General features: G+C 47.1%; 1 protein-coding gene across 2 annotated transcripts in view; it reads right to left on the bottom strand.

The window, feature by feature from the left end:
- GALNT7 (polypeptide N-acetylgalactosaminyltransferase 7) overlaps nucleotides 1-24,706 on the bottom strand; it is a 364,753-nt gene that overhangs the window by 101,278 nt on the left and 238,769 nt on the right. For both annotated transcript variants that reach the window (XM_063920638.1, XM_063920637.1), the window contains exon 4: nucleotides 13,777-13,907. In XM_063920638.1, the coding sequence (XP_063776708.1) occupies nucleotides 13,777-13,907 (131 nt within the window). The remainder of the gene's footprint in view (nucleotides 1-13,776; nucleotides 13,908-24,706) is intronic.

Below are 24,706 nucleotides of genomic sequence, written 5' to 3'. Positions count from 1 at the left end.
GCATATTTTGCAGATCTCCTCACACAATCACAAATTAAATAATTAGCTCTACCTGTTGACCTTTTAAAATGTGTCAGTGAGTAATTAATACACCTGTGCACCTGCTGGGTTACCTACCATGCACTGTGTTGGGTAATGAGGACTGAGTTTGAGAACCTGTGGTCTATAGCAGTGGTTGAATCATGGAGCCCTAGAGTATCAGAGTTTTTTCCCAGCAACCCTATGCCAAAAGTTTCTTATTGAGAAATTTAGAAAATAAGAATTTACTCACCGGTAATTCTATTTCTCGTAGTCCGTAGTGGATGCTGGGGACTCCGTAAGGACCATGGGGATTAGCGGCTGCGCAGGAGACTGGGCACAACTATAAAGAAAGCTTTAGACTACTGGTGTGCACTGGCTCCTCCCACTAAGACCCTCCTCCAGACTTCAGTTAGGATACTGTGCCCGGAAGAGCTGACACAATAAGGAAGGATTTTGAATCCCGGGTAAGACTCATACCAGCCACACCAATCACACCGTATAACTCGTGATACAATACCCAGTTAACAGTATGATAACAACTGAGCCTCTCAACAGATGGCTCAACAATAACCCTTTAGTTAAGCAATAACTATATACAAGTATTGCAGACAATCCGCACTTGGGATGGGCGCCCAGCATCCACTACGGACTACGAGAAATAGAATTACCGGTGAGTAAATTCTTATTTTCTCTAACGTCCTAGTGGATGCTGGGGACTCCGTAAGGACCATGGGGATTATACCAAAGCTCCCAAACGGGCGGGAGAGTGCGGATGACTCTGCAGCACCGAATGGGCAAACTCTAGGTCCTCCTCAGCCAGGGTGTCAAACTTGTAGAATTTAGCAAACGTGTTTGACCCCGACCAAGTAGCTGCTCGGCAAAGTTGAAGAGCCGAGACCCCTCGGGCAGCCGCCCAAGAAGAGCCCACCTTCCTCGTGGAATGGGCTTTTACTGATTTAGGATGCGGCAGTCCAGCCGCAGAATGTGCAAGCTGAATCGTACTACAGATCCAGCGAGCAATAGTCTGCTTTGAAGCAGGTGCACCCAACTTGTTGGGCGCATACAGGATAAAGAGCGAGTCAGTCTTTCTGACTCCAGCTGTCCTGGAAACATAGACTTTCAGGGCCCTGACTACGTCCAACAACTTGGAAGCCTCCAAGTCATTTGTAGCAGCAGGCACCACGATAGGTTGGTTCAGATGAAAAGCTGATACCACTTTGGGGAGAAACTGGGGACGAGTCCTCAATTCTGCCCTATCCATATGGAAAATCAGATAAGGGCTTTTACATGACAAAGCCGCCAATTCTGATACACGCCTGGCCGAAGCCAAGGCCAACAACATGACCACTTTCCACGTGAGATATTTCAAATCCACGGTTTTCAGTGGCTCAAACCAAGGTGACTTTAGGAAATCCAACACCACGTTGAGATCCCAAGGTGCCACTGGAGGCACAAAAGGGGGCTGAATATGCAGCACTCCCTTAACAAAAGTCTGAACTTCAGGTAGTGAAGCCAGTTATCTCTGGAAGAAAATCGATAGAGCCGAAATCTGGACCTTAATGGAACCCAATTTAAGGCCCATAGTCACCCCTGACTGTAGGAAGTGCAGGAAACGGCCCAGCTGAAATTCCTCCGTTGGGGCCTTTCCTGGCCTCACACCACGCAACATATTTTCGCCATATGCGGTGATAATGGTTTGCGGTAACTTCTTTCCTAGCTTTAATCAGCGTAGGAATGACTTCCTCCGGAATGCCCTTTTCCTTCAGGATCCGGTGTTCAACCGCCATGCCGTCAAACGCAGCCTCGGTAAGTCTTGGAACAGACAGGGCCCCTGCTGCAGCAGGTCTTGTCTGAGCGGTAGAGGCCATGGGTCCTCTGACATCATTTCTTGAAGTTCCGGGTTCCGGGTACCAAGCTCTTCTTGGCCAATCCGGAACAATGAGTATAGTTCTTACTCCTCTTCTCCTTATTATCCTCAGTACCTTTGGTATGAGAGGAAGAGGAGGGAACACATAAACCGACCGGTACACCCACGGTGTCACTAGAGCGTCCACAGCTATCGCCTGCGGGTCTCTCGACCTGGCGCAATATTTTTCTAGCTTTTTGTTTAGGCGGGACGCCATCATGTCCGCCTGTGGCCTTTTCCAACGGTTTACAATCATTTGAAAGACTTCTGGATGAAGTCCCCACTCTCCCGGGTGGAGGTCGTGCCTGCTGAGGAAGTCTGCTTCCCAGTTGTCCACTCCCGGAATGAACACTGCTGACAGTGCTAACACGTGATTTTCCGCCCATCGGAGAATCCTTGTGGCTTCTGCCGCTGCCGTCCTGCTTCTCGTGCCGCCCTGTCGATTTACATGGGCGACCGCCGTGATGTTGTCTGACTGGATCAGTACCAGCTGGTTTTGAAGCAGGGGTTTTGCCTGACTTAGGGCATTGTAAATGGCCCTCAGTTCCAGAATATTTATGTGCAGGGAAGTCTCCTGACTTGACCATAGTCCTTGGAAGTTTCTTCCCTGTGTGACTGCCCCCCAGCCTCGAAGGCTGGCATCCGTGGTCACCAGGACCCAGTCATGTATGCCGAATCTGCGGCCCTCTTGAAGATGAGCACTCTGCAGCCACCACAGCAGAGACACCCTTGTCCTTGGAGACAGGGTTATCAGCCGATGCATCTGAAGATGCGATCCGGACCACTTGTCCAGCAGGTCCCACTGAAAGGTTCTTGCATGAAACCTGCCGAATGGAATCGCTTCGTAGGAAGCTACCATCTTTCCCAGGATCCGCGTGCAGTGATGCACCGACACCTGTTTTGGTTTTAGGAGGCCTCTGACTAGAGATGACAGCTCCTTGGCCTTCTCCTCCGGGAGAAACACTTTTTTCTGTTCTGTGTCCAGAACCATCCCCAGGAACAGTAGACGTGTCGTAGGGACCAGCTGTGACTTTGGAATGTTTAGAATCCAGCCGTGCTGTAGTAGCACCTCCCGAGATAGTGCTACCCCGACCAACAACTGCTCTCTGGACCTTGCCTTTATCAGGAGATCGTCCAAGTACGGGATAATTAAAACACCCTTCTTTCGAAGGAGTATCATCATTTCGGCCATTACCTTGGTAAAGACCCTCGGAGCCATGGATAGACCAAACGGCAACGTCTGGAATTGGTAATGACAATCCTGTACCACAAATCTGAGGTACTCCTGGTGAGGATGGTACATGGGGACATGCAGGTAAGCATCCTTGATGTCCAGTGATACCATGTAATCCCCCTCGTCCAGGCTTGCAATAACCGCCCTGAGCGATTCCATCTTGAACTTGAATTTTTTTATATATGTGTTCAAGGATTTCAAATTTAAAATGGGTCTCACCGAACCGTCCGGTTTCGGTACCACAAACATTGTGGAATAGTAACCCCGTCCTTGTTGAAGTAGGGGTACCTTTACTATCACCTGTTGTGAATACAGCTTGTGAATTGCCTGTAACACTGCCTCCCTGCCTGAGGGAGTGGTTGGCAAGGCAGATTTGAGGAAACGGCGGGGGGGAGATGTCTCGAATTCCAGCTTGTACCCCTGAGATACTATCTGAAAAATCCAGGGATCCACCCGTGAGCGAGCCCACTGATTGCTGAAAAATTTGAGACGGGCCCCCACCGTACCTGGCTCCGCCTGTGAAGCCCCAGCGTCATGCTGTGGACTTAGAGGGAGCGGGGGAGGACTTTTGCTCCTGGGAACTGGCTGTATGCTGCAGCTTCTTTCCCCTACCTCTGCCTCTGGGCAGAAAGGACGCGCCTTTAACCCGCTTGCCCCTATTGGGCCGAAAGGACTGTACCTGATAATACGGTGCTTTCTTTGGTTGTGAGGGAACATGGGGTAAAAATGTAGACTTCCCAGCTGTTGCTGTGGAAACGAGGTCCGAGAGACCATCCCCGAACAACTCCTCACCCTTATAAGGCAGAACTTCCATGTGTTGTTTGGAATCTGCATCTCCTGTCCACTGCCGAGTCCATAACTCTCTCCTGGCAGAAATGGACATTGCACTAATTTTGGATGCCAGCCGGCAAATATCCCTCTGTGCATACCTCATGTATAAAAGTGCGTCTTTTATATGCTCTACGTTTAGCAATATAGTGTCCCTGTCTAGGGTATCTATATTTTCTGACAGGGAATCTGACCACGCAGCAGCAGCACTGCACATCCAGGCTGACGCAATAGCTGGTCTCAGTATAACACCTGTGTGTGTATATATAGATTTCAGGATAGCCTCCTGCTTTCTATCAGCAGATTCCTTCAGGGCGGCCGTATCAGGAGACGGTAGTGCCACCTTCTTTGACAAGCGTGTGAGCGCTTTATCCACCCTAGGGGATGTTTCCCAGCGTGACCTATCCTCTGGCGGGAAAGGGTACGCCATTAGTAACCTCTTAGAAATTACCAGCTTTTTATCAGGGAAAGCCCACGCTTCTTCACACACTTCATTTAACTCTTCAGATGGAGGAAAAGCTACTGTACTGGTAGTTTTTTCTCTCCAAACATAATACCCTTTTTTGTGGTACCGGGGGTAACATCAGAAATGTGCAACACATTTTTCATTGCCTCAATCATGTAACGTGTGGCCCTACTGGAAGTTACATTAGTCTCATCGTCGTCGACACTGGAGTCAGTATCCGTGTCGACATCTGTGTCTGTCATCTGAGGTAGCGGGCGTTTTAGAGCCCCTGATGACTTTTGAGACGCCTGGGCAGGCACAGGCTGAGAAGCCGGCTGTCCCACATTAGGTATGTCGTCAAACCTTTTATGCAAGGAGTCGACACTGTCGCGTAATTCCTTCCACAGCACCATCCACTCAGGTGTCGACCCCGCAGGGGGTGACATCACGTTTACAGGCATTTGCTCCGCCTCCACATAAGCCTCCTCATCAAACATGTCGACACAGCCGTACCGACACACCGCAAACACTCAGGGAATGCTCTGACAGAGGACAGGACCCCACAAAGCCCTTTGGGGAGACAGAGAGAGAGTATGCCAGCACACACCAGAGCGCTATATAACACAGGGATCCCACTATAAATGAGTGTTTTCCCTTATAGCTGCTTTTTTATATATCATATATATATATCTATACTGCGCCTAAATTTAGTGCCCCCCCTCTCTTTTTTACCCTTCTGTAGTGTTCAGACTGCAGGGGAGAGCCAGGGAGCTTCTTTCCAGCGGAACTGTGAGGGGAAAAATGGCGCCAGTGTGCTGAGGGAGATAGCCCCGCCCCTTTTTCGGCTGACTTTCTCCCGCTTTTTCTGGAATACTGGCAGGGGTAATTTTACATCTATATAGCCTCTAGGACTATATATGATGTAGATTTGCCAGCCAAGGTGTCATATATTGCCCTCATGGCGCCCCCCCCCCCCCAGCGCCCTGCACCCATCAGTGACCGGAGTGTGAGGTGTACATGAGGAGCAATGGCGCACAGCTGCAGTGCTGTGCGCTACCTTGGTGAAGACCGAAGTCTTCTGCCGCCGATTTTCCGGACCTCTTCGTTGCTTCTGGCTCTGTAAGGGGGACGGCGGCGCGGCTCCGGGAACGAACACCAAGGTCGGGTCCTGCGGTCGATCCCTCTGGAGCTAATGGTGTCCAGTAGCCTAAGAAGCCCAAACTACCACCTGTTAGGTAGGTTCGCTTCTTCTCCCCTTAGTCCCTCGCTGCAGTGAGTCTGTTGCCAGCAGATCTCACTATAAAATAAAAAACCTAAATATACTTTCTTTCTAGGAGCTCAGGAGAGCCCCTAGTGTGCATCCAGCTCAGCCGGCACAAGAATCTAACTGGAGTCTGGAGGAGGGTCTTAGTGGGAGGAGCCAGTGCACACCAGTAGTCTAAAGCTTTCTTTATAGTTGTGCCCAGTCTCCTGCGGAGCCGCTAATCCCCATGGTCCTTACGGAGTCCCCAGCATCCACTAGGACGTTAGGTAAATAAATATTAACTATTAGTAACTTGTATTTATATGTCATCCTTGTGTTCAATTGTGTGGCGAGGGACAAGATTTGCTTCTGTTTGTCCCCATATTTTATGACTGACAGCCACCAGCACTGGTTTTGCCTATTACATTGACCATAAATAATTTGAATTGGTCCTGGTCCACCAATCCAAGACAACCGTGCAAGTGTCCCGAGGTACCCCAGGGAGCCACGGCACACAGTTCGAGAACCACTGGTCTATAGTACACTTTTAAATCTTTTAAAGTGCAAGAAAGTTCACAATGATATTAGGAGCTATATAAGCACACATTTAGGTGAGTTCTGGCGCATTCACTTTTGCATTCATTAGGAACACTTACCTTTAACATAATCTCATAATCAGTCACCTTTGATTTATTTGTCCTCCTACTAAGCACTCCATTTGTAACATTGCTCTTTATATGTTAATAACACTTCCTAGTGGCTTCAACTATCCTCAGAATCTACATTAGGCCATATATTATGCAGTACATAAAATATATTACCAATTTTCCAATTGAACATTAATAATAAGATTTTACTTACCGATAAATCTATTTCTCATAGTCCGTAGTGGATGCTGGGGACTCCGTCAGGACCATGGGGAATAGCGGCTCCGCAGGAGACAGGGCACAAAAGCAAGCTTTTAGGATCACATGGTGTGTACTGGCTCCTCCCCCTATGACCCTCCTCCAAGCCTCAGTTAGGTACTGTGCCCGGACGAGCGTACACAATAAGGAAGGATCTTGAATCCCGGGTAAGACTCATACCAGCCACACCAATCACACCGTACAACTTGTGATTTGAACCCAGTTAACAATATGATAACAATGAAGTAGCCTCTAAAAAAGATGGCTCACAACAATAATAACCCGATTTTTTTGTAACAATAACTATGTACAAGTAATGCAGACAATCCGCACTTGGGATGGGCGCCCAGCATCCACTACGGACTATGAGAAATAGATTTATCGGTAAGTAAAATCTTATTTTCTCTAACGTCCTAGTGGATGCTGGGGACTCCGTCAGGACCATGGGGATTATACCAAAGCTCCCAAACGGGCGGGAGAGTGCGGATGACTCTGCAGCACCGAATGAGAGAACTCCAGGTCCTCCTCCTCAGCCAGGGTATCAAATTTGTAGAATTTAGCAAACGTGTTTGCCCCTGACCAAGTTGCAGCTCGGCAAAGTTGTAAAGCCGAGACCCCTCGGGCAGCCGCCCAAGATGAGCCCACCTTCCTTGTGGAATGGGCATTTACAGATTTTGGCTGTGGCAGGCCTGCCACAGAATGTGCAAGCTGAATTGTACTACAAATCCAATGAGCAATAGTCTGCTTAGAAGCAGGAGCACCCAGCTTTTTGGGTGCCTACAATATAAACAGCAAGTCAGACTTTCTGACTCCAGCCGTCCTGGAATTATATATATATATATATATATATATTTTCAGGGCCCTGACAACGTCTAGCAACTTGGAGTCCTCCAAGTCCCTAGTAGCCGCAGGCACCACAATAGGTTGTTTCAGGTGAAACGCTGACACCACCTTAGGAAGAAACTGGGGACGAGTCCGCAGTTCTGCCCTGTCCGAATGGAAAATCAAATATGGGCTTTTGTAAGACAAAACCGCCAATTTTGACAATCGCCTGGCCGAGGCCAGGGCCAACAGCATGGTCACTTTCCATGTGAGATATTTCAAATCCACAGATTTGAGTGGTTCAAACCAATATGATTTGAGGAATCCCAACACTACGTTGAGATCCCACGGTGCCACTGGAGGCACACAAGGGCTGTATATGCAATACTCCCTTGACAAACGTCTGGACTTCAGGAACTGAAGCCAATTCTTTCTGGAAGAAAATCTATAGGGCCGAAACTTGAACCTTAATGGACCCCAATTTGAGGCTCATAGACACTCCTGTTTGCAGGAAGTGCAGAAATCGACCTAGTTGAAATTTTTTTTCGTGGGGCCTTCCTGGCCTCACCCACGCAACATATTTTTACCACATGTGGTGATAACGTTGTGCGGTCACCTCCTTCCTGGCTTTGACCAGGGTAGGTATGACCTCTTCCGGAATGCCTTTTCCCTTAGGATCCGGCGTTCAAACCGCCATGCCGTCAAACGCAGTCGCGGTAAGTCTTGGAACAGACAAGGTCCCTGCTGGAGCAGGTCCTTTCTTAAAGGCCGATGCCACGGTTCCTCTTGGAACAGACATGGTACTTGCTGAAAGCAAATCCCTTCTTAGCTCCCGAGGACATTAGTCCTCTGTGAGCATCTCTTGAAGTTCCGGTTACCAAGTCCCTCTTGGCCAATCCGGAGCCACGAGTATAGTTCTTACTCCTCTATGTCTTATAATTCTCAATACCTTGGTTATGAGAAGCAGAGAAGGGAACACATACACCGACTGTTACACCCACGGTGTTACCAGGACGTCCACAGCTATCGCCTGAAGGTCTCGTGACCTGGCGCAATACCTGTCCCATTTTTTGTTCGGGCGGGACGCCATCATGTCCACCTTTGGTCTTTCCCAACGGTTCACAATCATGCGGAAAACTTCCCGATGAAGTTCCCACTCTCCCGGGTGGAGGTCGTGCCTGCTGAGGAAGTCTGCTTCCCAGTCGTCCACTCCCGGAATGAACACTGCTGACAGTGCTATCACATGATTTTCCGCCTAGCGAAAAATCCTTGCAGTTTTGCCACTGCCCTCCTGCTTCTTGTGCCGCCCTTACTGTTTACGTGGGCGCCTGCCGTGATGTTATCCCACTGGATCAATACCGGCTGACCTTGAAGCAGAGGTCTTGCTAAGCTTAGAGCATTATAAATTTGCTCTTAGCTCCAGTATATTTATGTGGAGAGAATTCTCCAGACTTGATCACACTCCTTGTGTGACTGCTCCCCAGCCTCTCAGGCTGGCCTCCGTGGTCACGAGCATCCAATCCTGAATGCCGAATCTGCGGCCCTCTAGAAGATGAGCACTCTGTAATCACCACAGGAGAGACACCCTTGTCCTTGGATATAGGGTTATCCGCTGATGCATCTGAAGATGCGATCCGGACCATTTGTCCAGCAGATCCCACTGAAGAGTTCTTGCGTGAAATCTGCCGAATGGAAGCGCTTCGTAATAAGCCACCATTTTTACCAGGACTCTTGTGCAATGATGCACTGACACTTTTCCAGGTTTTAGGAGGATCCTGATTAGCTCGGATAACTCCCTGGCTTTCTTCTCTGGGAGAAACACCTTTTCCTGGACTGTGTCCAGAATCATCCCTAGGACCAGCAGACGTGTCGTCGGAACAACTGCGGTTTTGGAATATTTAGAATCCACCCGTGCTGTCGTAGAACTACTTGAGATAGTGCTACTCCGACCTCCAACTGTTCTCTGGACCTTGTTCTTATCAGGAGGTCGTCCATTTTCTTTGAAGACGAATCCTCCTTTCGGTCATTACCTTGGTAAGGACCCGGAGTGCCTTGGACAATCCAACGGCATCGTCTTGAAACTGATAGTGACAGTTCTGTACCACGAACCTGAGGTACCCTTGGTGAGAAAAGGCAAATTTTGGGACATGGAGGTAAGCATCCCTGATGTCCCGGGACACCATATAGTCCCCTTGTTCTTTGCTATCACTGCTCTGAGTGACTCCATCTGGATTTGAACCCTTGTAAGTGTTCAAATTTTTCAGATTTAGAATAGGTCTCACCTAGCCTTCAGTACCACCATATAGTGTGGAGTAATACCCCTTTCCTTGTTGTCGGAGGGGTAATTTTATTATCACCTGCTGGGAATACAGCTTGTGAATTGTTTTCAATACTGCCTCCCTGTCGGAGGGAGACATTGGTACAGCAGACTACAGGAACCTGCGAGGGGGGAAACCTCTCGACATTCCAATCTGTACCCCTTGGATACTACTTGTAGGATCCAGGGGTCCTGTACGGTCCCAGCGTCATGCTGAGAACTTGGTAGAAGCGGTGGAGGGCTTCTGTTCCTGGGAATGGGCTGCCTGCTGCAGTCTTCTTCCCTTTCCTCTATCCCTGGGCAGATATGACTCTTATAGGGACGAAAGGACTGAGGCTGAAAAGACGGTGTCTTTTTCTGCAGAGATGTGACTTAGGGTAAAAAACGGTGGATTTTCCAGCAGTTGCCCTGGCCACCAGGTCCCATGGACCGACCCCAAATAACTCCTCCCCTTTATACGGCAATACATCTTTGTGCCGTTTGGAATCTGCATCACCTGACCACTGTCGTGTCCATAAACATCTTCTTGCAGATATGGACATCGCATTTACTCTTGATGCCAGAGTGCAAATATCCCTCTGCGCATCTCGCATATATAGAAATGCATCCTTTAAATGCTCTATAGTCAATAAAATACTGTCCCTGTCAAAGGTATCAATATTTTTAGTCAGGGAATCCGACCAAGCCACCTCAGCTCTGCACATCCAGGCTGAGGCGATCGCTGGTCGCAGTATAACACCAGCATGTGTGTGTATACTTTTTAGGATATTTTTCAGCCTCCTATCAGCTGGCTCCTTAAGTACGGCCCTATCCGTAGATGGTACCGCCACTTGTTCTGATAAGCGTGTGAGCGCCTTATCCACCCTGAGGGGTGTTTCCCACCGCGCCTTAACTTCTGGCGGGAAAAGGTATACCGCCAATAATTTTCTATCGGGGGAAACCCACGCATCATCACACACTTCATTTAATTTATCTGATTCAGGAAAAACTACAGGTAGTTTTTTCACCTCACATATAATACCCTTTTTTGTGGTACTTGGAGTATCAGAAATATGTAACACCTCCTTTATTGCCCTTAACGTGTGGCCCTAAAAGAAAATACGTTTGTTTCTTCACCGTCGACACTGAAATCAGTGTCCGTGTCTGGGTCTGTGTCGACCGACTGAGGTAAATGGGCATTTTACAGCCCCTGACGGTGTTTGAGACGCCTGGACAGATACTAATTTGTTCGCCGGCCCTCTCATGTCGTCAACCGGCTTGCAGCGTGTTGACATTGTCACGTAATTTCTATAAATAAGCCATCCATTCCGGTGTCGACTCCCTAGAGAGTGACATCACCATTACAGGCAATTTGCTCCGCCTCCTCACCAATATTTTCCTCATACATGTCGACACACACGTACCGACATACAGCACACACATAGGGAATGCTCTGATAGAGGACAGGACCCACTAGCCCTTTGGTGAGACAGAGGGAGAGTTTGCCAGCACACACCAAAACGCTATAATTATCCAGGGACAACCTTTATATAAGTGTTCCTCCCTTATAGCATTTTAATATATATACATATCGCCAAATCAGTGCCCCCCCTCTCTGTTTTAACCCTGTTTCTGTAGTGCAGTGCAGGGGAGAGCATGGGAGCCTTCCCACCAGCCTTTCTGTGAGGGAAAATGGCGCTGTGTGCTGAGGAGAATAGGCCCCGCCCCCTTTTCGGCGGGCTTCTTCTCCGGAGTTTTAGATATCTGGCAGGGGTTAAATACATCCATATAGCCTCAAGGGCTATATGTGATGTATTTTTCGCCATACAGGTATTATACATTGCTGCCCAGGGCGCCCCCCCCCAGCGCCCTGCACCCTCCGTGACCGCTGTGTGAAGTGTGCTGACAACAATGGCGCACAGCTGCAGTGCTGTGCGCTACCTGATGAAGACTGAGAGTCTTCTGCCGCCTGGTTCCGGACCTCTTCATCTTCAGCGTCTGCAAGGGGGGTCGGCGGCGCGGCTCCGGGACGAACCCCAGGGCGAGCCCTGTGTTCCGACTCCCTCTGGAGCTATGTCCAGTAGCCTAAGAATCCAATCCATCCTGCACGCAGGTGAGTTGAAAATCTCTCCCCTAAGTCCCTCGATGCAGTGAGCCTGTTGCCAGCAGGACTCACTGAAAATAAAGAACCTAAAAACTTTTTCTAAGTAACTCTTTAAGAGAGCCACCTAGATTGCACCCTTCTCGGCCGGGCACAAAAACCTAACTGAGGCTTGGAGGAGGGTCATAGGGGGAGGAGCCAGTACACACCATGTGATCCTAAAAGCTTGCTTTTGTGCCCTGTCTCCTGCGGAGCCGCTATTCCCCATGGTCCTGACGGAGTCCCCAGCATCCACTAGGACGTTAGAGAAATTATGTTATGAAAAAGCTCTGGGCATCACCAAACATATTTCCAATATTTTATAGCCGATCATGTTTCTAAACCCCAAATAATCTTTTAATGCAGTTATATCTTCTCAGCCCTCCTACGCCAACCCCTTTGAACACCATGAATGACCAAGATCTAGCTTCCTACTTCAAGATTGGATATGAAATGTTCTCCTTTCCCTGAGCAAATAATCAGGGCCAGCTGAGTCTGCGATGCGGTCGCAGTGCCCCCTCATCCGCAGGACAATTGACATGCTGCAGCCATTAAAGGGTGAGGAAGGGGTGGTGACAGCCAGCGTTCTAGAAAACAGGGGCATGCTGTTCTCCGCCTTTGTGGCCATGCATGAAAACACCAGCCATCCAGGTGACAGATAGTCAAGCAGAGTAATCCCATGCTAAGTCTATGGATGCAGCAGCTGATCAGAAAACAGACAGGCGGCATCCACAGTATTTAAAGACGCCTCCCACGGTATTAGCATATATTAGCACAGCCACTGCGTACAAAGATGCATCTGCTGTGCTACTGCATCCATTTACACCCAAAAACAAGGATGAAGTCTCTATAACTTTTCTCCTTCCACTTTACCACCTTAGGTCTTTTGGACACTTCCCTATCCTATCAGACCACTGACTTAACTGCTTTGCTGCTAAGGGTTTTCTCAGTCCTGTGCTTGTCACATTCCAACATCAGTATCATTCATATTTGTATGCCTGATGCTAGAGTCTGTGTCTGGATGCTCCTGATGACAAAACCCTTTGCCAAACCATATGGTTTCGGTGACTACCCACTGAGAGGAAAAAGCAAGCTTGCATGTGACTGCAGGCTAGCCAGTCATTTGAGGCACTGGCCAAGCTGAAATCAATGTGACCTATACTTGTCTTTGCATCTTGCAGCTGTTTCATTCAATTTGAATTCCAATGGCAATTGATAGGGAGATATAGCTATGGACCGATCAGGCAGTGTGCTGTGCACACACACTGCCCGATCCGTCGGGGACTAACATCATGAACTGGGCGGGTGTGTACACACCCCCGCACAGTTCAGCGGTCAGTCACCGCCGGCTGCAGCAGCATGTGTACGGGTGGCTGGCTGTTTGACCGTACACACACAGCGATGCGCCAATATATCGGTAGATATATTGGCCGTCGGCTGTGCTGCGGGGCCGATGCGATTTGTCTGTGAACAACGGAGTTCAGAGCCATATCGCCCGTACACACTGGCCGATGGACCCGCGATATATCGGCTGTTAAATAGAACAGCCGATATATCTGCCAGTGTGTACCCACCTTTAGGCTGCGATAAGGGTTAGGATCGGTAATACCGCTGGCACGGACATCCACACTCTCGACATGCTGTCAGTCGACATTCACAATATTGACATTATGTCAACGTTGACATTCAAAACGTCAACATATTGCACTACACCCCAGTCATGTACCGTTATAACAGTCATGTATTATAGGTTTATTTCTTTTCACTACTGCACTGTACTGCTAGCAATATAGAAGAAACATCTGCTATACATTAGTACTGTAGTATTTTGACATATAAATTGTGAAGGATTGGAGAAGGACAAAGCATATGGGATTCAGTTACATAATATATTTGTTAAAAAGCAAGAAAGAAGTGGTAATATGTTCTTACTTACCTGTCCCAATTTAGCTTTCTGTGCTCCAATGCTTCTTGCTTGTATCAGTCCCTCTCTACGTTCATTTCTAAATACTTTGACAAGACCGTTCCATTGCTTGACATAATTTTCCAGCCTTCCCTTTAAATGCTCTAGGAGAAATATACATGCACAACAATCACTATAATAGACTCTTCCGGCCTCCTAAAGTCCTGATCCCCTGTCCTCTCACGTGCATTAAAACTGACACTTGAATTGCAGGGTAAACACTAGACTGTGTTTCATAAAGAGAAACACCAATGCCATTTTCCCTGAGAGCTGATGCAATAATGCATCTAATGGCTTATTCACAGAAGATGTGTTACATTTCATAATTCTCAGAGGATGGTTTAATAGCGATAGACAACTGTATTCATTGCACAAATTATATGCTTACTGCAGTTTGACCAAGATAGCTAATGGCCTATAGTTAACCTTTTCCTGCTGCTAAATGTATGAAGCGCTACAATGGGAGAACAATCATTATCCACATTACACAGGATTCCCCACTGCTCTAACTCTTCGATGAAGAGAGAGAAGTCCTTACGATGACATGTCACACAGACCTTTGCATAATGATCACTAACAAAGAATCAGTATTTTTTCACCCTCGTTATTAAGACAAAACCACTGATGTCATTATGTTTATTCTAGAATCAGTAGCTGATTATCACAGCTATTTAGCTAGTGTGTGTGCATATTATTTAGCTGAAAAGCAGTAATAACTATCTAAATTACAGAAGAAATCGGTGTGGATCATAAGGTTGACAGTCATTAGGTCGACCACTATTGGTCAACAGTGATTAGATCGACACGGTCATTAGGTCGACATGTTTTTTTGGCGTCGTTTTCTTCGTAAAGTGACTGGGAACCCCAATTAGTGCACAGTGTCCCCTCGTGGGCAAGGTGCCTTGCTCTGCTGCCGCAGAGCTCGGCACAGGTTACTATGCCCAATCGTAGTCCACGTAGATCGTAAAGTCAGAAAAAGTTAAAAAATTTTTGAAAAACTCATGTCGACCTTTTCATGTGTCGAACTAATGACCATATCGACCTAATGCATGTCGACCTAAAGACTGGATACCAGGAGAAATAAACACGCTTCCAGCCAGTACAAAATGGTTTACTAGGCAGCATTAAGGAAAATGAAAACAGATAAGATAAGGCCACGGGGAAAAAAAATTGTTGCAGTTTGGTTCTGTCAGAGACCAGATGTAACTGGTTGACTTACGGCACATATATATTCTTGATGGCCTATTAAGGGTTTTACACTCAAATGGCCACAAATTGCAGCATATACTGTAATAGTCTAAGCTGATGCAATATATATAGAACGGTTAATTAAAAAAAAAAAATTATCAAAAGCAACATCAATTGGAATCTATTAGATGTTGATCTGAATATATGGAAAATCATAACATGACCCCTGACCATGTATGCGGCCATCACCTAACAGCGATAATTGCTCCGTCAAATCCACTTAGACATATGTATTGTATGGACAAATGTGACAAGAGATGTGGCCACTTAGATATATTGTGATTGGGCACCTTACGCAGAAATCAACTGTAAAGTGGTCTATATACTAATGGAAAAATGATTAGTTGCAGGCTGCTATGGCAAGCCAAACAAGGTGTGATTCCTAAGAACACAAGCCCATCTATTCTCAAAGCCTCACCTATACACACAGTTGAAAAAAAAGGGGTTCATGGGTATACTCAACAACTCTCCTCATTGCCCTCCTCTCGTCTGTGTCCAGGTTCTGTCAATTCTCCTACTCGGATGTTGACAGCAGCATTCTGCAATGTACTAAAATAAGAGCCTAGGAGGAACAAGGTGAGGTCCTGCAGACAGCCCTGCATTGCTGATTGAGGTGAAAGCTGCATTACTGCTATCATGCTAGCCACAGCTACCGTCAGCAGTGCCCAATTAGTCATTTGATTGAGGATCATGCTAGCCACACCCAAAGTTAAAAACATATGCCCTGAGGAAGGATTGGCTTATCCGAAACGCGTTGGCACCAGTGTTTTTAACTTTGGGTGGTAAGGTTTTCATACACCTATAATTCTATTTTAAGGATCCTTGATTGGAGGGATTTTAAAATTCCCCCTTTTTTTTGCACCATTGGGAGGTATTTCTCCTATCTATCTCCTAGGGGAGTATTGGAGGAAAAACCCAGGCTGCCTTTTGGTGGGATTCCATGTGTTTTTGTTTTTTATTTTAATTGTGCTGCTATATGGTTGCGGTATTTTATTTGGAATAAACTTTTTTTAAATATCACCATTTTTTGAAGGACTTTCTGATATCTACCTCATGCCTATTTGAGGATCAGTCGTTCTGAGGAAAGACGTGACTGTTCTACAGGAGGGGTCCAAGGAAGGATACATTGGAAAGAAACCTTTCAAGGAATATAGGGCCCAACTCTAAGGTGAGCGTCACGTTGAAGGGGGAGGGTAATCCCTTGTTGTGTGAATATAAAGTGGTATAAGAAGATCTGAATAAAGAAACCTTTCATGGCACATAGGGCTCTGTATTAAGGTGAGCATCCGTACTAAGGGAGAGCGTAATCCCAAATGAAACTAGAGGTGGTGTGAAAGAAACCTTTTGACGTACGTTCCCCGTTAAAAGGAGGTCAGTCCAGAGGTGCGAACCTGTTGGAAGAGATTACTGCCTGAACATCAAAGAAGTACCTGAGGAGTTCGTGGCTATATTGTAGCGCTTGTGAACTACTCCACAGTGTTGTATTATATCTGACCAAGTAGCCGCTCGGCAAAGCTGTAATGCCGAGACCCCTCGGGCAGCCGCCCAAGAAGAGCCCACCTTCCTTGTGGAATGGGCCTTAACTGATTTAGGCAGCGGCAACCCAGTCGCAGAATGAGCAAGAAAAGTGGCTGCGCTGTGTGTCAGCAGCTATATAAAATAGAGAGCACAACGTATAAAATGTAAAGAATTTATTCTCTTAATCAATATAGTTATAAAACATGTAGGTTAATAATACACCTATATCTGTCTCAGGTGATATAAAGGTTCAGCCGTGTGATAAAAATGGCTATCCAATATATTAAATCCTAATTGTGCAATATGGAGGGAACAGGAGAATTTGTAGATGTAGTTCCAGATAAATGTAAACATATACTACCTCTCCGGCAAGGGCTGGTATAAACTTGGCCGGGCGTCCCCGGCTAGTGAGTCCTGTGTTGCCCGATGTTCTGCACAGAGGAGAGGAGTATTGCGGTGCCCAGTGCCGAGCACCTCCCAATAGAAAGAGATGTATAATCGTCTCCTGTATTCCTGATCGCCAGCCGGCGATGATGCAAGCTGCTGAAATGCACAATGTGATTGCACAGCGGAGCGGAAAGGTGGGTAACCCAATGCTGAGTACCTGCCGCCAGGAGGAAATGTGCGGTCGTCTTCTGTTCTCGTGATCGCTGGCCGGCGGTGATAGCAAGCTGCTGTCGGAGAGTCAAAGGCGGTTTCTTGCCGCGGTCAGCTGGATGGAAGAGAAGCTGTGTGGATTGCACACGATTAATTCACCTGGACCAGGTGTATGGAAGGCCGGGTCCTGACGCGTTTCGTCACGATCACGTGACTTTATCAAAGCTTTGATAAAGTCACGTGATCGTGACGAAACGCGTCAGGACCCCGCCTTCCATACACCTGGTCCAGGTGAATTAATCCTGTGCAATCCACACAGCTTCTCTTCCATCCAGCTGACCGCGGCAAGAAACCGCCTTTGACTCTCCGACAGCAGCTTGCTATCACCGCCGGCCAGCGATCACGAGAACAGGAGACGACCGCACATTTCCTCCTGGCGGCAGGTACTCAGCATTGGGTTACCCACCTTTCCGCTCCGCTGTGCAATCACATTGTGCATTTCAGCAGCTTGCATCATCGCCGGCTGGCGATCAGGAATACAGGAGACGATTATACATCTCTTTCTATTGGGAGGTGCTCGGCACTGGGCACCGCAATACTCCTCTCCTCTGTGCAGAACATCGGGCAACACAGGACTCACTAGCCGGGGACGCCCGGCCAAGTTTATACCAGCCCTTGCCGGAGAGGTAGTATATGTTTACATTTATCTGGAACTACATCTACAAATTCTCCTGTTCCCTCCATATTGCACAATTAGGATTTAATATATTGGATAGCCATTTTTATCACACGGCTGAACCTTTATATCACCTGAGACAGATATAGGTGTATTATTAACCTACATGTTTTATAACTATATTGATTAAGAGAATAAATTCTTTACATTTTATACGTTGTGCTCTCTATTTTATATAGCTGCTGACACACAGCGCAGCCACTTTTCTTGCTCTATAGTCTTCCAATCCATCTCACATAGTGGTGTGGCAAGCGCAGTGTCTCAGGAGCCTGTTGTACCTTAATTTGTTGGTTTCATTTAAATGATTGATTTGTTTGAGGCGCTGAACAAGTAGTTTCTTTTGTTGTTCTGTATTACCAGTCGCAGAATGAGCCTGCTGAATCGTGTTACAGATCCAGCGAGCAATAGTTTGCTTTGAAGCAGGCGCTCCAAGCTTGTTGGAAGCATACAGGATATTTCTGTTTTCCGGACCTTAGCCGTTCTGGCTACATAAACCTTCAAACCCCTGACTACATCCAGTGACTCGGAATCCTCCATGTCAGTAGCAGCCACAGGCACCACAATAGGTTGGTTTATATGAAAGGATGAAACCACTGTCGGCAGAAATTGTGGGCGGGTCCGCAATTCTGCTCTATCCGCATGGATAACCAGATAAGGGCTTTTATGTGACAAAGCCGCCAATTCTGACACACGCCTAGCCGAAGCCAAGGCTAATAGCATGACCACCTTCGACGTGAGATATTTTACTTCCACCGTTTTGAGTGGTTCAAACCAGTGTGATTTCAGGAAACTCAACACCATGTTAAGATCCCAAGGTGCCACTGGAGGCACAACAGGGGGCTGAATATGCAGCACTCCCTTTACAAACGTCTGAACTTCAGGCAGAGAAGCCAGTTCTTTTTGAAAGAAAATGGATAAGGCCGAAATCTGAACCTTAATGGAACCCAATTTAAGGCCCAAAGTCACTCCCGACTGTAGGAAGTGAAGGAAAAGGCCCAGTTGGAATTACTCCGTAGGGGCATTCCTGGCCTCACACCAAGCCACATATTTTCGCCATATACGGTGATAATGTTGAGCCGTCACATCCTTCCTAGCCTCTATCAGCGTAGGAAGGACCTCATCCGGAATGCCTTTTTCTGCTAGGATCCGGCGTTCAACCGCCATGCCGTCAAACGCAGCCGCGGTAAGTCTTGGAACAGACAGGGCCCCTGTTGCACAAGTCCTGTCCTAGAGGCAGAGGCCACGGTCCTCTGTGAGCATTTCTTGCAGATCTGGATAACAAGTCCTTCTTGGCCAATCCGGAACAAAGAGTATTGTTCTCACTCCTCTTTTCCTTATGATTCTCAGCACCTTGGGTATGAGAGGAAGAGGAGGAAATACATAGACCGACGGGAACACCCACGGTGTCACCAGTGCGTCCACAGCTATCGCCTGAGGGTCTCTTGACCTGACGCAATATCTCTGCAGCTTTTTGTTGAGGCGGGATGCCATCATGTCCACCTGTGGCAGTTCCCACCAACTTGCAATCTGCATGAAGACTTCTTGATGAAGTCCCCACTCTCCCGGGTGGAGGTCATGCCTGCTGAGGAAGTCTGCTTCCCAGTTGTCCACTCCCGGAATGAACACTGCTGACAGTGCGCTTACGTGATTCTCCGCCCAGCGTAAAATTCTGGTGGCTTCTACCATCGCCACCCTGCTCCTTGTGCCGCCTTGGCGGTTTACATGAGCCACTGCGGTGATATTGTCTGACTGAATCAGAACCGGTTGGTCGCGAAGCAGGGACTCCGCTTGACGTAGGGCGTTGTATATGGCCCTTAGTTCCAGGATGTTGATGTGAAGGCAAGTCTCCTGACTTGACCACAGCCCTTGGAAACTTCTTCCCTGTGTGACTGCCCCCCACCCTCGGAGGCTTGCATCCGTGGTCACCAGGACCCAGTCCTGAATGCCGAATCTGCGACCTTCGAGAAGGTGAGCACTCTGCAGCCACCACAGGAGAGAGACACCCTGGCCCTGGGGGATAGGGTGATTAACCGATGCATCTGAAGATGTGATCCGGACCACTTGTCCAGTAAGTCCCATTGGAAGGTCCTCGCATGGAACCTGCCGAAGGTAATGGCCACGTATGATGCCACCATCCTTCCCAGGACTCGAGTGCAGTGATGCACTGACACCTGTTTTGGTTTTAATAGATTCCTGACCAGTGTCATGAGCTCCTGAACTCTCTCTATCGGGAGATAAACCCTTTTCTGGTCTGTGTCTAGGATCATGCCTAGGAGAGGCAGATGAGCTGTAGGAACCAACTGCGACTTTGGAATATATAGAATCCAGCCGTGTTGCCGTTAAACTTCCAGAGAAAGTGATACGCTGTTCAGCAACTGCTCTCTTCATCTCGCTTTTATGAGGAGATCGTCCAAGTACGTGATAATAGTGACACCTTGCTTCCGCAGGAGCACCATCATTTCCGCCATTACCTTGGTGAATATTCTTGGGGCCGTGGAGAGACCAAACGGCAACGTCTGAAATTGGTAATGACAATCCCGTACCGCAATTATGAGGTACGCCTGATGAGGTGGATAAATGGGGACATGAAGGTATGCATCCTTTATGTCCCGAGTCACCATAAAATCTCCCCCTTTCAGGCTTGCAATGACCGCTCTTAGCGATTCCATCTTGAACTTGAACCTTTTCAGGTATATGTTCAGGGATTTTAAATTCAATATGGGTCTGACCGAACCGTCTGGTTTCGGGACTACAACATGGTCGAATAATAACCCCCTCCTTGTTGAAGGAGGGGAACCTTGACCACCACCTGTTTAAGATACAATTTGTGAATTGCAGTTAACACTGTTTCCCTCTGGTGGGGGGAAGCCGGCCGGGCCGTCGGTGAGGGGGCATCTTCTCAAAGTCCAGCTTGTATCCCTGAGACACAATATCTATTGTCCAGGGATCTAACAGGGAGTGAACCCACTTGTGGCTGAACTTACGAAGGCGTGCCCCCACCGGGCCTAGCTCCGCCTGTGGAGCCCCAGCGACATGCGGTGGATTTTTGTAGAGGCCGGGGAGGACTTCTGTTCCTGGGAACTAGCTGTGTTGTGCAGCTTCTTTCCTCTGCCCCCGCCTCTGGCAAGAAAGGACGCACCTCGGACTTTCTTGTTTCTTTGTTCTAAAGGCTGCATTTGATAATGTCGTGCTTTCCTAGGCTGTGCAGGAATATAAGGCAAAATATCAGAATTACCAGCTATAGCTGTGGAGACCAGGTCCGAGAACCCTTCTCCACACAATCCTCAGCCTTCCATATGCCACTTAAGTCGGCATCATCTGTCCATTTGCATATTCTACAGGACACGTCAAGCAGAAATCGACATAGCTTTGACTCTAGGACCCAGTATACTCATGTCTCTTTGGGCATGTTTTATATATATATATATATATATATATATATATATATCGAATGTGGTTCTAATAGAGAGGGGTATGCATCCATCCACTCATCATTTATATAGAACAGGAGGCACTCACAGGTCTTTGTAAAAGAGTGTATTCTCAAAAATTCAATAAAGTGATTGGCACATGCTGCCAACGTTTCAGCGCCGCGCAGGGCGCTTTTCTCAAGGCTGTGTGCAAAGCTACAATATATATATATCTATCTTAAGACAGCATCTTTAATATATATATATATCTCTATATATACATATATATATATATATACATACATACATACTAGGGTCTCAATCTCTGCTGGTAAGGTACCTGTCCACGCTGCCACAGCGCTATAAACCCATGCCAACACAATCGCCGGTCTGAGTAGTGTACCAGAATATGCACGCTATCTGCAGGATCCCTGAGAATAGCTGTTACGTCAGGGCTACCTTTTGGGCAAACGTGACACCCTAGGGGAAGATTCCCATCATATCCTGGCCCTAGTGGGGAAAGGATACTGCCTGAAAATTCTTTCTGGGAAACTGCAGTTTCTTGTCTGGAGATTCCCGCTCTTTTTCATCATGAGAGGAGGGAAATTTACCTCAGCTTTCTTCCCCTTAAACATGTGTACCCTTGTGTCAGGGACAGATGAGTCATCAGTGATATGCAAATCATCTTTTATTACAATAATCATATATTGAATACTTTCCTGCCATTTTGGCTGTAACTTTGCATTATCGTAGTCGACACTGGAGTCAGACGCCGTGTCGATATCAGTGTCTATTATTTTGGATAGTGATCATTGAGAGACTCTGAAGGTCTCTGCGACATAGGGACAGACATGGGTAGATTTCCTGTCTGTTCTCTAATCTTTTGTGCAATAAATTCACCTTAGCACTTAATTACACATATCCAAACAGGTGTCGGCGTTGTCGACGTAAACACCCTCTCACACACACATATTTGCTCCATCTCCTCCTTAGGGGAGCCTTTTACCTCAGACATGTCGACACACACGTACACCACACACTCAGGGAATGCTCATCTGAAGACAATTCCCCCATAAGGCCCTTTGGAGAGACAGAGAGAGAGTATGCCAGCACACACCCTAGCGCTATTAACCCAGGAATAACACAGTAACTTAATGTTAACCCAGTAGCTGCTGTTTATATTGATTTTTGCGCCTAATTATGTGCCCCCCCTCTCTTTTTACCCTCTTCTACCGTGTAACTGCAGGGGAGAAACTGGGGAGCTTCCTCTCAGCGGTGCTGTGGAGAAAAAACACGGCGCTGGTGAGTGCTGAGGAAGAAGCCCTGCCCCCTCGACGGCGGGCTTCTGTCCCGCTTTCATGTACAATTTTGGCGGGGGCTCATACATATATACAGTGCCCAACTGTATATTATGCAAACTTTTGCCAAAGAGGTCTCTAATTGCTGCCCAGGGCGCCCCCCTCCTGCGCCCTGCACCCTTACAGTGACCGGAGTATGTGGGTGTAGTGTGGGAGCAATGGCGCACAGCTGCAGTGCTGTGCGCTACCTCATATAAGACTGGAGTCTTCTGCCGCCGATTTCGAAGTCTTCTTGCTTCTTTCACCCGGCTTCTGTCTTCCGGCTCTGCGAGGGGGACGGCGGCGCGGCTCCGGGATCGGACGACAAAGGGTGAGATCCTGTGTACGATCCCTCTGGAGCTAATGGTGTCCAGTAGCCTAAGAAGCAGGACCTATCTGCAGAGAGTAGGGCTGCTTCTCTCCCCTCAGTCCCACGATGCAGGGAGTCTGTTGCCAGCAGAGCTCCCTGAAAATAAAAAACCTAACAAAATACTTTTATAGCAAGCTCAGGAGAGCTCACTAAACAGCACCCAGCTCGTCCGGGCACAGATTCAAACTGAGGTCTGGAGGAGGGACATAGAGGGAGGAGCCAGAGCACACCAGAATCTAAATTCTTTCTTAAAGTGCCCATGTCTCCTGCAGAGCCCGCCTATTCCCCATGGTCCATACGGAGTCCCCAGCATCCACTAGGACGTTAGAGAAATTATATATATATATATATATATATATATATATATATATACATACATACACACACACACGCACCACGGAATACCCACATCCTATATATGGATAATAATTATGGTTTACAATGTGTCAGACATACCAATAGGGACAGCACGGCTGCCAAAGGGGGCATGTCTGTACAATGGAAGCAAACGTCTGTACAATGGAAACAAATGAGGGCATAGTTATGCTACAGTATATGCTTCTCAGGGAGAGGGGAGTTTGTCTGTACAAAGGAACAAAAAGGCACCTTTGTAATCTGTTTGGTATTGGGAGTAATCTGCCTAACAACAACTATAGGAGAGGTGGATGTGATTGCCAAAGAGGACATCGGAAATATGCCTAAGGGGGCAGGAATGGTGTGCAGTGTTTAACGGAAAGGGATCTAGTAACAACGCCTAGCAATAACATGTGACAAATGGATCACTATTGCTATTTAAGTATGACTCAAGGAAAGCTACTTTTATCTGTCACTGCAATAATATTGTTCATAGTTGAGCTGTAAACACATAAAAGCATAAAATATGGCAAAAAAACAAAACAAAACAAAACAGCACCAATATATGATTTCTCTTAAAAGGAAGTTCTGTGCCCAGTATAATAGCATGAAGCTGCCGTCAGAGTGATTTTCTACAAGCCATGAAATCCAAGATGACTTCTAGTATCAATAATAATTTACAGTAATGCTTAACTAATGAAAACTGAAGTGACAATAAGTGACATGAGAACTCGGTTATACACATGAGACTTCAGGTCGACACCAAAAAGGGCAACACACCTTAGGTCGACATGAGTTGTTTTTTTTTTTTTTAAATATTTATTTTCTTTTTTTACTTTTTCATACTTTACGATCCACGTGGCCTACAATTGGGAACGGGTGCGAAGCGAGCCATGCAAGGGGACGCGGTGCACTAATTGGGGTTCCCGATCACTCTACGAAGAAAACGACACAAAAAAATAAAAACCTCATGTCGACCTTTTCAAAGTCGACCTTGTTCATGTCGACCTTTTCAAAGTTGACCTTGTTCATGTCGACCTATTGCCCATGTAGACATTTATCCGTGTCGACCTAAGGTGTGTCGACTTTTTGGTGTCGACCTGGAGTCCCATACCCGTTTAGAAATGCACTCACAAAGTTTAGAATTTGTAACAGAAAGATATTTTGAAAGAAATTAGTTATGTACCTTCTGAAGATAACAGATTGCATCAGGGTTCATTAAAATGCATCTAAGCAAAATCGGTGAATACTTATGGTATACATTTTTGCCTGCATTTTTATTTATTTATATTGATTAAGAAAATGTTGGAGTTCTTGTTTTTTCACTCTCACA

This window comes from Pseudophryne corroboree, chromosome 1, assembly GCF_028390025.1.
Source record: "Pseudophryne corroboree isolate aPseCor3 chromosome 1, aPseCor3.hap2, whole genome shotgun sequence".
Classification (NCBI taxonomy): Eukaryota; Metazoa; Chordata; class Amphibia; order Anura; family Myobatrachidae; genus Pseudophryne; species Pseudophryne corroboree.
The sequence above is the reverse complement of the archived record's forward strand: the minus strand, read 5'-3'. Positions and strand labels throughout refer to the sequence as shown.